The following is a 14,871-nucleotide window of genomic DNA, read 5'->3' on the forward strand; positions in this document are numbered from 1 at the left end:
ACTTTAATTTATAAATCCTAAATAAATAGGGTAAAGATGAATATTTTTGACCATGTGAAAAATGTAAACATAATGGAAGTTGCAATATCAACTTAAGCATACTTCTAAATCATACTGAGTCATTTCTTTATCTGAATAAAGGTGGACTTAAAAGCATCACAGATAGCAAGTTACTGAAACTAACAAAGTAAATTAAAAAGTTAAGATAAAGAAATTAAAATGTAAACTGCATCATACCTGTATCTGAGCCTGCGTTGGCTTGTCGCTCTCTGTGATATCCAGAAGACGAGCTGTCAGCTGCTGCTCTTTGGCTCGTAGTGCAGGTTTAAGATTCCTCCCAGACTCACAGCGTTCATCTATCCCCTCAGCTGGGACCTCCTGAGCGTGGACCAGGTAGATATCACTGCACGGCTGCACTGACAGAGCAACACTTATGGGTGACGGCTCTTGTTGTTGGCTGTCAGGGCTTTGTTTCTGTAGGAGATTGTTGCTCCGCTGTGTGTCGGCCAAGGTGCCAGTCGCTCTCAGCGGGGTGTTCGCTCTGAGCTGCTCTCCCCTGCTGAGTTAAGAAATGTTCATGGGGGGGAAGTTAGGGTCGGTCAGTTAGAACCATTCAGTTCTACCGGCAACTCATTAAGATTAATAGACTTGAAGGATTACAAAGTGACAAATGTTAATAGATAGGCTGTCTGTTTCAATAAAACAACGCAGAACAACTCCAACTTTGTAAAGGCTTTCAAGTTATCTTAAGGGTATACATATTCCCACATTTCCCCTGGGTTTGGTCCAAATATGTAAAATATGAAGAATCTTTCACTTAAACTTAAACTAATCTAACACAAACAAGATGAAATGCTGGTGGAAAATGTAGCAAAAAAAAATCGTAACAATCGGAGTTCTGGTGTCAGCAAATACAACATCTTGTCAATGATTACACAACCTTGTTTGTAAAAAAAATCACTGAATCACTGAAATTTGATGTGATGTTTCCTGGGATATTTTTCAAATTAAAGACTGTAATTCATGGACACAGTCTCAGTGGAATCACCTATTGGATTCTGAAGAGATGTTTTGTGGCTAAACAATGGCAGCAGCTGTAATGGAATGCTATTGAATGCTATCCCCAGATCATTTTTTTTTTAATCTAGTAGCAAAAAAATGAGATAAAGAAGTGGAAGGACTTTAGCCCCCTGTCAAACAGGCAAAATGTCCAAATCTTTCAGTCAGCTCAGCTTTACCCCCAAATTACCAGTATGCAAATATATGCAAGACTTTCTGTAAAAATGGACAATTTGATAAGGGACATAAGGTGGACTTCTTATGTTTTGCTGATAGATTTAAAGAAGGTCTTGGGGAACTGCAATTATTTGTAAATTTGCCATAATTACCTCATTTTTCAATACTAGACGCTGCTTTGGCAAAACATGAACAAAGGTGTCTTTATATATGATCTTTATTAATTGGGTTAATGATATTTTGACTCCCAAGAATCAAAACACAAACAAAAATCTGAATGTTGTTCAGAAAAAATAAATTTTAAGTTGCTTTTCCCCAAAGCTGTAGACTTTCAGTATGTTGTGCAGCTTACAGAAGAATTCTCTTAAAAGGAACCCTGCAATTTTAGGACATTCTCAGGTCTCAGAGTTTGGTGTCAAATGTCAGATGAAAAAGCATCAAGTCTCAGAAAAATCTCTATCATATGTCAGACTTCAGATGAAAAGGTCTCAGGAAAAAAAGGCTTCAGATCCCAGGGAAAGGGTGTCAGGTCTAAGGAAAAAAGATGCCAGGCTTTAGACAAAAAGGTTTCAGGAAAAAGGCATTAGTCTCAGGAAAAGAGGCTGTAGGATTCAGAAGAGAAGACGTCAGGTCTCAAGGAAAAGGTGTCAGGTCTGAGGAAAAAAAGATTCCTGGCTTAAGACAAAACAGTTTCAGGAAAAAGGTGTTAGTCTCAGGAAAAATGGTTGCAGGTTTCAGCAGAGAAGGTGTCAGGTCTCAGTAGAAAAGGTGTCAGACCTCAGATGAAAAGGTCTCAGGAAAAAAGGTATCAGAAATAAAGTTATTTTCCTCTGAATTTTATTCAGAAGGGAAATACAGGATACATCATCCAAATACTGTGGGATGGGAAGGACAATGAGAGGGAAAAGGTAGTGATGTCGTCTGTCATATTGTGACCTGAATGCAGTTTGAGTAAGGACTATTCGGAAGAAGTTACTTTAATGTAGATCAAGAGGAATACAAGAAGTAAGATGTGTGATTAGGAACAATGCAGCAGCATGACATCACTACCCAGAGTGCACTGCACAAAAATTGCAGCCTGCATGTCTGTGTATGTTCTCATTCATCCAAGGTCATGGTCATCCAAATCTTCGTGAAAAGGGCAGTCCAGTTGCCCTTTAAACAAAGAATTGGGCAGCCTGCATGTGGACAACATACATATAGAGTGGCAAATGTTAATCTAATAAGGTCTGAATATGCAGGGTTTCCTTTACGATGCACACATTAGTTTAGTTTTATGGAATAAATGTAACACCATGCACTGTTTGTCCAAACGCATGATCTTACCTGTCAGATAAAAGCATTGTGTCAGTATGCTGTGTTTCCTCTGTTTCATGTGACTCCCTTGGTTGGTCTGTAGTGAGACATGCAGGTTCTCTCTGTATCAGAGAGTCACTCAGCTCCTGGAGTGACTGGGCTCGTTCTTCAGCAGATAAAGCTTCATCCATGACAGCCTGGGAAAAGCCAGAGGAAGTTAACTATTGAACCACTGAAATCAAATGATCTCTTTAGGGCTACCTGATCTTTTTGTCAAAATTGCACAGTTACACAGATATAAATGTTAGAAAGTTAGGTGAATACCTGCTGCTGCAGCACTGAATCAGGGTCAGTCTGGTGAGTGGCTTCGTGCAGATTGTTAGTTTGAGTTTCACATATCACATCAGGAAATGACTGCTTTCCCGCTCTGATCTGAGACCATAAAATGGGAACGAAAGCAGCAATTTCTCTGTGTACATCCTGAGTGTGACACAAACAAGCAGACGTTTATATGCAAGAGGTGGCAAGCTATCATGAAGACAATAAAATACTGGGTTACTTATTAACTAGGTTCCCAGTTAGTTATGAATGTGTTATGCTGTTACAGAAGGTTTAACCCTACAATTCACAATAAAGAAAAAAGTTAGATAAAATATCTAAAAAATTCATGTTACTTTGACCTTTTAACACCTCATTGCACTGGAACTATCAAGGGTTATGCTAAGCTTATTAGCCCACATCAATCTTTCCTCAGTGGAATAAGTATTACTACAGAAACTGAATATAATGACAGTGATAAGAAAACTATAAAATCCAGTTTAGATGTATTTTAGCTCTTGATAAACTGTATGAGTTCAGTCATAACATTAGTTCAATTAATATATTAAACCTTCAGTTAAGACAGGAGTGGATAAACCTTGTAGCCATAACAGTATACTGCGTAAAGTCCCTGCCATACCTCCCACTGTTTCCTGACTGAGTCAGATAGAAGCATCAATTCCTGTAGCTGGGACCCTGAACAAAAGGCCCCAAACCCTTCCACTGCACCCAGGAACTCCTCAAGGATGGCAGGCTGCAGAACTTTTAAAGCTTTCTGCACAGAAGGACACAAAGCTGGACAAACATGGACAAGCACAACAAGCAGCAGCACAATGCAAAACACTATAGAAGTAAACAGATGGGTCTGAATTGTGAAAATGGATTTTAAGTTTCAAAAGTCTGAATATTCAAACATTAAAGACCCTGTAAAGTAAAAGGCCACTGTGTTATGAACCCCCAGGTCTAATTTCAGTCAAATAAAACATCTCTAAGTTTATAAAATTAAGCTTCAAAATCATGAAAAATGAGGCAATTCTACTCCAGGATGGTGTGGGCATGTCAGTTGAATGAGCTGAAGCCATTCACACTATTAGCCTGACCCTTGACCTTACATTGACCTCATGATCAGAGCACAGCTGCCTTACTCAGTGCCAGAGAAGAGACAAAGTCCGTTTTCTGGCTCAGATCTCTGTTATGATGCTTTAAATGGTTCATAGGCCACTGTGGCTTATAGATTTGGCAAATTTACCTTACAATGAACAAAAAAAAAGCATTTAACTGTTTTTTTACTGTTATTTTTCAATAAAGGCAGTGACATCAGCTAACAACAGACTGTACTGAGATGGACTGCTCTGTGATTTCATATTGTAGTGTTAGAGGGGCGGGGTCATTCTCTACTGTGAGCTGGTGACATCACCAGTCCACATATTTGCCCCGCCCAAATTAAACCCAGCCAAGAAAGAGGTGAACAAAATTTCTTTGATCTAAATCCAAAATTCAGCCACACCTAAATCTTAGTGTTTTCACGTTTACAGCAACCATATTCCAACATATCTAGTGTGTTAAGACACAGATTTTGGGTTTTACTTTTCAGGGTCTTTAAAGCAGCTTTCATGTATCTGTGTATTATACAACAAAGTGGAACAAGATGGGTTTACAGTCATTTTGAAATACCTGACAATGAAAGCAATTTCATTCGGGTGAGTAAAGACTCACTAATTTTGACGTTAAAATGTATTTCAAAAGGGAAAAGTGCATGGCCATGAATCACCATTCATTTATTAACTTTTTTAATTTAAATAAAAATGAAGATTTCAATGTAATTTACTTCATATAGGAAAAAACAATTGGATTTGTTCTATGTAATTTTCAAAGCATACCTGTTTCTTCTTGGCTTGTGCCACTGAAATCTCTCTGCTACCAAATAGCTTGATGGCTTGCTGGATGCGTCCCTGAAGTTGGACTCTGGCCTTCTGCAGTCTGCTCTTTGCCATTGACTGGGCCTTTGAATGAACCTCACTGCGGTCCATAACTGGTGGCAGTGGAGGTTTTCTTTCACTTGGTAGAGTTTTTATTTGGCTGATTTTGGATTTTATTCTCTGAGGTTGTGAAGGAGATGGGCTTCCTTCCACCTTAGAGACTGGACTTGGTAAGTGTTTAGATAGAGCAGGACTTTTTGGACATGTTGGTCCAGCAGGAGCTAGTTGTTTATCATGTTGACTTGGACTTGGAGCTCGAACGTTGGATTGGGAAAAAGGCTGAGGTTGTTTGATGAGTTCAGATTCAGCTTCTTTTGTAGCTGGAGTGACAGGAGAGTGAATTTGCTGTGCTGGTTCCATTAAAGCCTTTGGCAGCATCTGGACTTGGACAATAGCTGGCTCATCTTGTGTAACAACTTGTTGGAGAGCTTTTGTCCTTTGCTGAGGCTTCTGAGATGAAAACCCTGTTAAAATCCGATTTGGGTTTGGGGTTCGCAGCATAACATTCCCAATCTGTTCAACATGTTTGGTTCTGGCAACAACAATTGACCCTGGCTTTGGCTGAATCCACTGGGCTTTTCCAACATGCTGCTGTAATCCAAGGGAGCTTAACATTTCAAAGATCCCCTAAAAAACATAAATAAATACAAAAAAAAATTTAAATAACAAATATGTGACAAGTACAGAGATGCAGATAGCCATACATAGCTTACACTCACTTGGCTTTTGGAAACCGCCTCTGAGATCCTACTTTGCATGCAGGAGGTACTGAGATGGTGCAGAGGAGAAGTTTTCTGTACTTGTGCCACAAGTTCCTGCAGATCCTGGCCCTCATCTGTGACCTGGTTCTCCAGCTGCATGCCTTGAGAGAGCAGGGCCTAGAAAGGATATAACACATATACTCAGTTTCTTGTGTTTTCTATTCAAAGACACAACACCTGGAGCATTGGCAATGTTGTGAGACTCTCTAGGACTTGCTTTTTGTGTGTCCCAAAGTTACATCAAATACTCAATATGTGGCCCAATAGTCCCAAAAAATCATTTTAAACTCTGTTTTATTAAGTGCGCACATAACTGGTAAAAGGTCAAATGTTATGAATAAGATGAAGAGGCTCTCCTATTTCATTAGTTATCCTTGCTTAGAGGGAGTCTATTTGAACTGTATTTCATTACAGCATTGCTCAAACCATTTGTGGTCTAACCTTCTTAGATACTACATGTCCATATGAGGACATCACATTTTGGCTCTCCTACACAGAGTAACACATTCTTATTTTAAATAATGGTCCAGTATGGCCATTAGAGTATGTGTAATTTGCTTCAAATGTTGGAAGAATTTATGCTGAAATTTTCATTTTTAAGGGAATTTGGGTGGATATTTGGGGAATTTTGGCTTTAAATTTTCATGGATTTTTAGGGTATTTTTCAAAGAGATTATTATAATTATTATTACTATTATTGATTTATTTATTTTTGTTATGACTATTGTTATTTTATTTATCATTATTATTTTTATTATTTATTTATTTATTTATTTATTTATTTATTATGAGTTTAGGCTTTATGATTAAGTTTGACTGAAATATTTGGGTAATATTAGAAAAACTCTGTGGCACTTTTTCCTGGATATGTTGCAAATATGTTTAAAAGTTTTCACATAATTTTTGAAATAATTCTTTCACTTTGTGTGGATTTTGGAAAGGAAAATTTAAAAGAACTTCAGATTTTTTGGGTGGAAATTTTGTTGATGCTTAGCTTTAACAAGTCCTTGTGGTCTATCCTAAAAAAAAAAAAATCCTCCATCAGCTTTTAAACATACGATGTCCAACTTATTCCAAATAAGTGAGAAGACTAAAAATGCATTCAAATCAAAAGCTCAGGTCTCAGGAGGTTATTGGGAGGAAAGCAGTGAATCAACCAGTTTAAGACCAAAAGATTAAAACTGAGGACTAAAAGGGTGAAAAATATCAAAACCATAAACTTCATTGCAAAAATTAACCTAATTTGTAATATTCAAAATAAAAATCTGCAAGATGGTTTTCATTTAATATTACATATTTTGATCAAAAAAGAAAACTTGGATAAAAAATTGTTAAGCTCAACACCCGCAAAACTCAAACTTCCATCCTCCAAAGAGCTAAAGAATCATTTGTTATGGCTCAAATACAAAATCTACAATAATGTCTGAAGTCTTATTTTACTGACTTTGGCTGAAGATTCCAATGCAGGCCGTCCTGTCTGCTTCTTCTCCTTTAGTTGCTGGTAACAGTCCAGAGCCTCTGTTCTCCAACAGTCCAGCTCAGCCAGACGGCCCTCCAGTCTGGATGCAGCATTCTGCAGCTCTCCACAGGCTCTCTCAGCTTCAGTAAGCATCTATCAAACAAAGAAATCACAATGGAGACCTCCTTAGAGTTTGTGACAAGAAATAACATAACGAGCAGAGCTAATTTAGTTTAAATTAGGAGAAGAAATGGAACTGTTTAAATGTATGACTGTTAGAGAGTTTTTGCACTACCTGTGGGATTTTGAAGTCTGAGGATGGACTGAGAGACGAAGCATCCAACTCTGACATCTTTTTACTCAGTAGCTAGAAAGACAAAGTACAAAAGTAAAACAAATGACCAGCTCAAGTAGGGGACAGTTTTATAATCCATGCATTTATTTATCAGTATTTTTACAAACCTGTAGTTTCTGTCTGTTAGCCTTCAGTGGAACTGAGGCCACCTCCAGTGGCAGTCTTAGTAGCACGCTGGCCTCCTGAGTCAGTGAATGCATCGTTTGAAGATACATGGGGCAGACACTGGGCTCTGATGACACCTCCTGAGAGAGACATGCTTGACATTTACAACTCTCGAATTCAGTCAGGACCACTCTTGTCATACATTTAACCATTTATTGCAAAACGGGTGTACAGTTTCATTTGGCGGGGAAGGCTCTGCTGAAAAGATACTCCCTGGGTTAGTCAAGCAGCATGATTTGACTTTCCAGGTAGCACATAGCTAGAAACACCCATGTGCATAAAAACATTTATGACAATTCTAACTGAATACAGTGAAATCAGAAGCAATCAATCCATTGTAGCATGAACCTGAATATGAGTGTGCAGCAAGCTTTATGCTTTAAAGAGAAGGCTAGGGTGGAGGAGGTGAAGCTTTGCCAGCAACAGCAGCATGGTGCATATGCATTGATCCAGGCAGGGATTGGTGAGAAGGACATCATATATAAATGAACTGATGGCTGAGAGAAAGAGCTGTGATTAGCTGTGGGAGCTGGGAGGCCATAATTAGGATCAGCTGGCCATCAGCTGATCCTGGCTGGGCGTATAACTTCCATGTCCTGCATGAACTAATGCTAAGCTTCATATATGTCCTGTTAAATTTTTGATTAATGTTTAAATCACCCTTTGAGTCACATCTTAAATTAAACTTAATGTAAGGAAAAAAGAAGCCTAAACAGATAAAAACTATATTAGTTCGAGATCAATGCAAACTGAACTATGAGGAGCTGATCCACTAAAGGATAGCACTGCTTTTGCATCCACTTAAATCATAAGAAACATCTAATTCACAAACAATGGTTAAATGCACCCTTATCTGCACTGACTAGCTTTCACTGCTGTTGCTGTCTGTATTTCGACAAACCAAATATACACTCATTCAAGAACAATGTGACCCTTTTCTTTGCAGATAAACATCAATGCTAAATGCAAGACGCTAACAGCCATGTACAGAGTGAAGTAATAACCATCTACTAAGACTAATATTTATAAAGAAAAGTCAAACTCATGCTACAAAGCTTCTCTTCCTACCTTACTCATCACCTTTCCCTCATCTCTATGTGAACAAAACTGCTCCAACAGCATTCCAGCACAGCTTTGCATAGAGTCAAAATGCAGAAAGCTTGTCTCCACATTCAAACCCAAAAGAGGAGCAAATTGCACTGAGCAGGGCAATTTATGGGTGTGTTTGTGCCTGAATGTCATTAGCCCTGTGTGCTTTGTGAATTAGATTTTCAAGATGGAGCAGATAGCAAGAGCAAACTATGCTAAACATTTTGGGAACAATTAGGAGTCATAGTCTAATTGTAGTGAATCAGGCCCAGAATATTTCTACTCTCTGCTTTGCTTCATGTAACCTCTTGACTCCTTCTTAAGTTTATGTCACTGTGGAAGGACCAGAGAGTGGTTACACTCACAAACTTTATCCTCTTCATGCATTCAGCCCACTGCATGTTGACTTTGCTGAGTTGCGCTGTCAGTACCAGGCTGGTTGAAGGTTCTGCTACTTCGATAAGGAGGTTACCCGCTTCGTTTAGCTTGGCCTGACATGATGTCCACTCACTTATATCCTGCAGCTTTCAAAACAAAAGACAGAACAAAAGGTGGATCTCTACTTTAAGATCGCTACTTTATTGGTTAACTCAATTATTTTGTGAATTGGTTATTGCAGCTTTGTAAAGAATTCTTCCTGAGTTATTCATTGATACCTGGTCATGTGAATCTAGTTTCTGTGCCAGCCACGTCTGCAGAGAAGTCATGCAGCTGTTGTAAGTCTCCCATGCAGATATCGCCCTCTCCATCATCTCTTTAACAGCCGTCACAGCCTGTTTTATTGACACAGCTTCTATTTCTGCTTCCTTTGCCTGGCGATTAACAAGCTGGGATTCTACAGCTGGAAGGGCCAAATTTTCAAAGGTCAATCTTTTTGAAAAAAATCCTTCAAATAAAATTGTTTGGCACTATATAAAACTCAATTAACAGACACATAATTTACACCTACTCAGCGCTGCTTTGCTGGTGTAAGCATTTGCCTTTGTCTTTAGCTTTTGAAGAGCCTCCATCAGAATCAGAAGTTGGCCTTGGCGGTTTATGGTTTCCTGGAAAGCAAATCAACACACGCATCGTTTGTCAGATAATTCTTTATTTAGATATGTGACATATTCTTTTTTTTAATTTTTTTTTAAATTAAGTAATGCAAAACATATCATGACAAGTGACATCACACAAGAAACACTTTACAGACACATACAACAAAACTTGGTGTAAACATTTAAGACAGTGGAAACAAGCAGGAACTAAACACATACAGTACTGTAATGTTTTAGGTTTAGGTTTAAATTGAGGGTCTGTATATGTGGGTATGCGGCATATTCTTAACTGAAGCCAATGATATAAATCTTCTAGTTGCTAGTTAGTTTAATATCCATTTCTACTGCAATAAAACTACTAAAGTAGTATTTTTAGAGCTAATTTGAAAAGGTTATGAGTCTCGTTTTCAGATACTTACATTCCAGTCTTGTAGAAGCTGAGCCACTGTCTCCTGGGACCTGTAGGGAGCTCTCCAGGTCTGAACTTTAGCATTAATGCAGCCCAGGAGACTGAGCACAGTGTGATGAGCTTCCTTAAATTCCAACTTGATCCCTTGATACTTGGCAGTGACTCTGATATCTGTTAAACTGTTAAAAAAAGAAACAAGGCATCAAAACATTATAAGAGGGTCTATTGGAACCAAACTGTGCGTATTTTTATTATAAAAACATTTTAAGATGGTCACTTACCGTCTTTTTATCTCCTCATATTTTTCAATGGGCACAATTAAGTTCCCAGAGTCATCCATGTTTTTGTAGTTATCAAGTGTATTCACATGATGGCTCATTTCTGTTATCAAAGTCTGAAATAAAATATAATACATATTCAGACTATAATTTTCAGCTTCATTTCGCCACACCAAAAATGCTTTTATGTTTGCTGTTAATATTCGTCTAAATCTCCTCCAGTCTTGTGCGAAACCTGTTGAACCTATATGTTTTTTCAGTGTTGTTTTAACCTTTAACTTGTCCTGCTGAGCTCGTGTTTCTTTGGCAGCTTCTGCATGATCTTTCCCTTTTCCTCCTTCTTCTGTTAGCGCCTCCTCCGCACGCTGCAGCCACACGACAACAGAGTCCAGAGGAGGAGGAAGACACAAGTCCAGGTCTGCTTTACATCTCTGCAGCTGTACAAGAAAAACAAATAGCCACGTATGAAAACAGAATCTGGTAATTGCATTGTAGTGTGATAATGCTTTGTGAGTGTTTAGCAGTCATCTGAAGCATAACAAAGGAAATTAATTGGGCATTAAAACATCTAATGCTGAAAAAATTAAGCCAAAATGGAAATGCAGAAAATTACAGATCCACAATGTGCACTTGAGGTTCACTGCAAAGGCCAATGAATCTTAATCAGGTCCCATATTAAAATTTTATCACAGTGGATGTCCTAACCTCATCTTCTAGTCGATCCCATGCTGTCCTGAGAGCTCTCTGCTCCTGTCTCAGCTCAGGGCAGCGCTTTATGGCAGCAAGGAGAGTCAACACTGGTTTCCTCTGCTCAGTGAAGGAGTCAGAGAGTCTCTGAAACACCTAATGACATTCCCATTGGTCTTAACAATTGAATAATAAAAGAATAATACATTCAGTGTTTTGCCATTAAGATTATATTCTCTGACTTACATGATATTTCTCTGCAAAGCTTGAATTCTCTGTAGCTGTCTGTGCCTCTGACAGTTCCTGGTAGGATTGTTGAAGCCAGGAGGTAACCTCTTGAGCTCGCTCACTTTGGGGGACCTAGATATTCAATTTGAAATGTGCCTCAGACTTCTCCAAACAGCAAAATAAAAATTATTTTATGAATTAAGGAAAGCTGATACTTGTTTTCAGTACAACATGCTTTAAAATAAGACATAATCTCCAACACTTTGATCATCAGTCCTATCAAAAAATACTTTAGCTTTAAAAATCTACAGATTCTCAATCAACTTTAAGAGAGAGTTTATTGTCTAAATTGCAAAATTCATGTATTTGTGCAATTTTTTGGTGATTAAAACAAAAATGACTCAATACTTGGTGCCATGGACATGTATATTTGTTACTGGGACATCTGGGATTGCTATTGTTACATGACTGGTACTATATTAAAGTTTAAAAATCGGGTGTTGTGTCAACCCTATGAAAGAGTGAAAGAAAAAAAGGTAAGACCTCTTGGCTTGGTGAACACTACCTGGCGTAATGGTGAGACAGCAAATGCTGGAGTAAAGTGAGCAGGCAAGTTGACAGGTGGGAGAGAAGAGGGCTCGACCAGAGGAAACAACTAAACCACCAACACCGAAACAGAACAGAACAGAGAACATAAAAAACAGAAGATGTTAGGTTTGAGGACTGAGCAGGGAAGGGAACCAGCAGGATGACACCGAAGATATTTAAACTTTAAGGAGAAAAGATGGTATTTTGATGGCAGTTGTGTTGAGAGTTCAGTAGTTAAGTCCTCAAAAGGTGTGACAGGGAAGGTAAAAATACTGATTTGGCAGCCTACCTGTAAATGGTCATCAGGTGACGGCATATCATTGGAGTATTGGAGAAACTGTGCCACATAAGTCATAAGTGACTTCTCATCAGGGTCTTTAACATCGACATCTGACAAGAAAACAGTTTAGTAAAGAGCAGAAGCACTAACAGAACATTTTGCAGAAAAGCTACAAGTTGTACCAGTGTCTGCATGGTGACATAGAAAGAGATTAAAAAATGATATAGATCATTAAAATATAAATACAAGAGAGCATAAAGTGACAATAGAAAGCTGAGAGAATATGTAACTGCCATTAAAACCATAATTAAAACTATCATCACTCATCAGAAGTGAACAGAAAAATGCCTAATCAACTGGTCAAATCAAAAGTAACCTTACTACTGTCAATCAAAGGCCCAAAGTGGCACATTAATGTATGTGCTTAAATAGAAAAACAAAGCGACATTCTTTGAAATAACACTCTTACAGCTATAACATTCAATGCAATTTTAGCTTCACTTATATTCCAAGTTAAAAAGAGGTCCACTATGACATGGGATGGTATTGTTTGGAAATACAGTGCACCAGTGTCCACAATACATAAAAAAATCTTCCTCACCTTGAGGCTCCAGCAGGCGGGGGATGTGGAGCTTCCTCTCAGCTAGGTGAAACGCCTCCTCCAGGTTCTCCTGGTTGCTTCTGGATGGAACCAGAGAAAGATCAACCAGCTCTGGTCTGAGAGAGCACAAGATGGCTAAGAAGGCTTCTCCGCTTCTCCAGCTCTTCTTAAAGTCCTTTACACTGACAGAGCAGCCAACCCTGGAGAGAAACAAACCATAGAATTGAATGAAGAGAAGGGAAAGGAAGCTTTCATTAGGATTAGTGATTTAGTGACAAGCTTATCCATCTGTCTTCATACTGTGGAAAGACGAAAGGACAATTAAGAATCAAGTCATACAAAGCTAAAGAAAAGCATGAGTGGTGTGGTTTTTACTTTTTAAATGAAGTGTATAACCAACCTTTGGCACTGGTCCCTGACCCACATGAGCAGGGCCTTCTTGGCGGATATTCTGAAGCGTCTGTGCAGAGGTGATGTGCGGCCTGCAGGGACAGGACTGGCTGGGACCGGACTGCCAGAAAAGGAGTCCAGGCTGGTCAGAGAGTCGAGGGAGGAATGACAAGAGCTGTAGGAGAGAGTGCTGGCCAGCTCCTCGATCTAAAACAGAGACCATGAATATGGGATGCAACTGATTTGTTAGACTGACTGCATATCAAATTGTATTTGTCAGATATTTTATAACATCTAAAATAAAATTTAAACAGACAGAGGATGTTGGAACAGGTCTGTGTTGGAGGAAATGCAGAGAAAAGCTTGCAGACCACTTTTAAATATTCTTTTTCACTTATCAAAGGAGAGGGAAATGTTCACAATATTGGGAAAAAATGGACTGTGTTTGCAACTCTGAAAAGTGATTATTTAACTATTTCATGAACTGGCATGTATTTTTATCAACGCAGTTATATAGTAGATATATGGATGACCAACTGTTTTGTTACATTGTTTTTTATCTGTTTATAAAAATGAAAAATAAAAATAAAGCACACAAAATTTATATATTTGTCTATTTTAAAAAAATCTATTTCTAAAGCATCCATGGAGCATGACAAGACACACTTTCTTCAAGTTCTCTCTGCATAATAGCAGAAGCAGTGGGAGGTTTACATGTAGTGGGATTATTTTACCATCAGTACTCACATGACAGTGGAGGATGACGGTCCATATAAGGCCGAGGATAATGGAGGGCCGTCCATCTATGATATCTGGGATGTTTATATTCACCAGTTTGATCTACAGCAAACGACCAAAACATATATTAATTCGCTAAATTGATGATTTTGATCACGTTTATTAAATTTTTGTGTGGAAATGTACCGATTTTTTCTTGAGAAAGTTGAGAGCTGTCTCGATGTTGGCCCTCTGCTGGAAAACCCCTCGCCCCCTCTGTCTTTTCTGTGGATGTGAATAACAACATCAGCTTTTTTTGTGATGATAAAACTCTTCAGTATATTTTTGTGTTCTTTTGTTTTCTTGTAACTAAATACTCTTAATGAATTTCTGGTGTAAGTTCAGTCAGGAAGACAATGAATTCACATTTTTAATTGGAGCTCACTTTAATCTATTCTTCTCTACAAAATTTCAGCTCTTTTGTGAAAGCTGGGGAATCAGCTGTCTCATCACCTGGCCTCATCTAATGAATAGCATGGTGCCACTCTCTCCTCATTAGCCAATCATCACTCTGTTCTCTCCCAGTTCTCTCATGCTGATATCTTGTGTGCTCCTCCACCTCCCCATCTCCTTCAATCTTTGCAGAATCTTAAGCCATTCAATTCCTTGCCCATCCGGTCTCTGCAACTATTAAACCCACCACCAGTGTCTGGACTCCAGACACTGGACACTGCTTGAAACAGTAATTCCTCGATCTCAAAAATCTCCCCATAGAGTCCAAGCACCAAAGAACTTCTGTCAAGATTAATTTCATTCTAACACCACAATCAACATAATTGTAATAAACAATTCCTTTTCAAATTTGTCTCTCCTGATTGAACTATTATTACTGATCAGTCCCAGATTAATTAAAGGAGTTTGGAATCGATTCAAGTCCAATCCTTTTATTGACTTACCATAGGTTGACCAGTCATCACCTCCAGCAAGTCGAGCAGCTT

General features: G+C 38.5%; 1 protein-coding gene across 1 annotated transcript in view; it reads right to left on the reverse strand.

The window, feature by feature from the left end:
* Positions 1–10,751, reverse strand: part of LOC121521096 (nesprin-2) — a 122,229-nt gene extending 111,478 nt beyond the window's left edge. The window contains exons 1-15 of the mRNA XM_041804835.1: positions 10,655–10,751; positions 10,386–10,498; positions 10,115–10,283; positions 9,608–9,704; positions 9,315–9,499; positions 9,024–9,182; positions 7,512–7,649; positions 7,345–7,416; positions 7,035–7,202; positions 5,549–5,707; positions 4,731–5,456; positions 3,491–3,625; positions 2,857–3,012; positions 2,563–2,729; positions 238–559 (exon numbers count right to left, since the gene is read on the reverse strand). Coding sequence (XP_041660769.1) covers positions 238–559; positions 2,563–2,729; positions 2,857–3,012; positions 3,491–3,625; positions 4,731–5,456; positions 5,549–5,707; positions 7,035–7,202; positions 7,345–7,416; positions 7,512–7,649; positions 9,024–9,182; positions 9,315–9,499; positions 9,608–9,704; positions 10,115–10,283; positions 10,386–10,483 — 2,751 coding nt within the window. The 5' untranslated portion in view covers positions 10,484–10,498; positions 10,655–10,751. The remainder of the gene's footprint in view (positions 1–237; positions 560–2,562; positions 2,730–2,856; positions 3,013–3,490; positions 3,626–4,730; positions 5,457–5,548; positions 5,708–7,034; positions 7,203–7,344; positions 7,417–7,511; positions 7,650–9,023; positions 9,183–9,314; positions 9,500–9,607; positions 9,705–10,114; positions 10,284–10,385; positions 10,499–10,654) is intronic.
* Between the last annotated feature and the right edge of the window lie 4,120 nt (positions 10,752–14,871).

This window comes from Cheilinus undulatus, linkage group 14, assembly GCF_018320785.1.
Source record: "Cheilinus undulatus linkage group 14, ASM1832078v1, whole genome shotgun sequence".
NCBI lineage: Eukaryota > Metazoa > Chordata > Actinopteri > Labriformes > Labridae > Cheilinus > Cheilinus undulatus.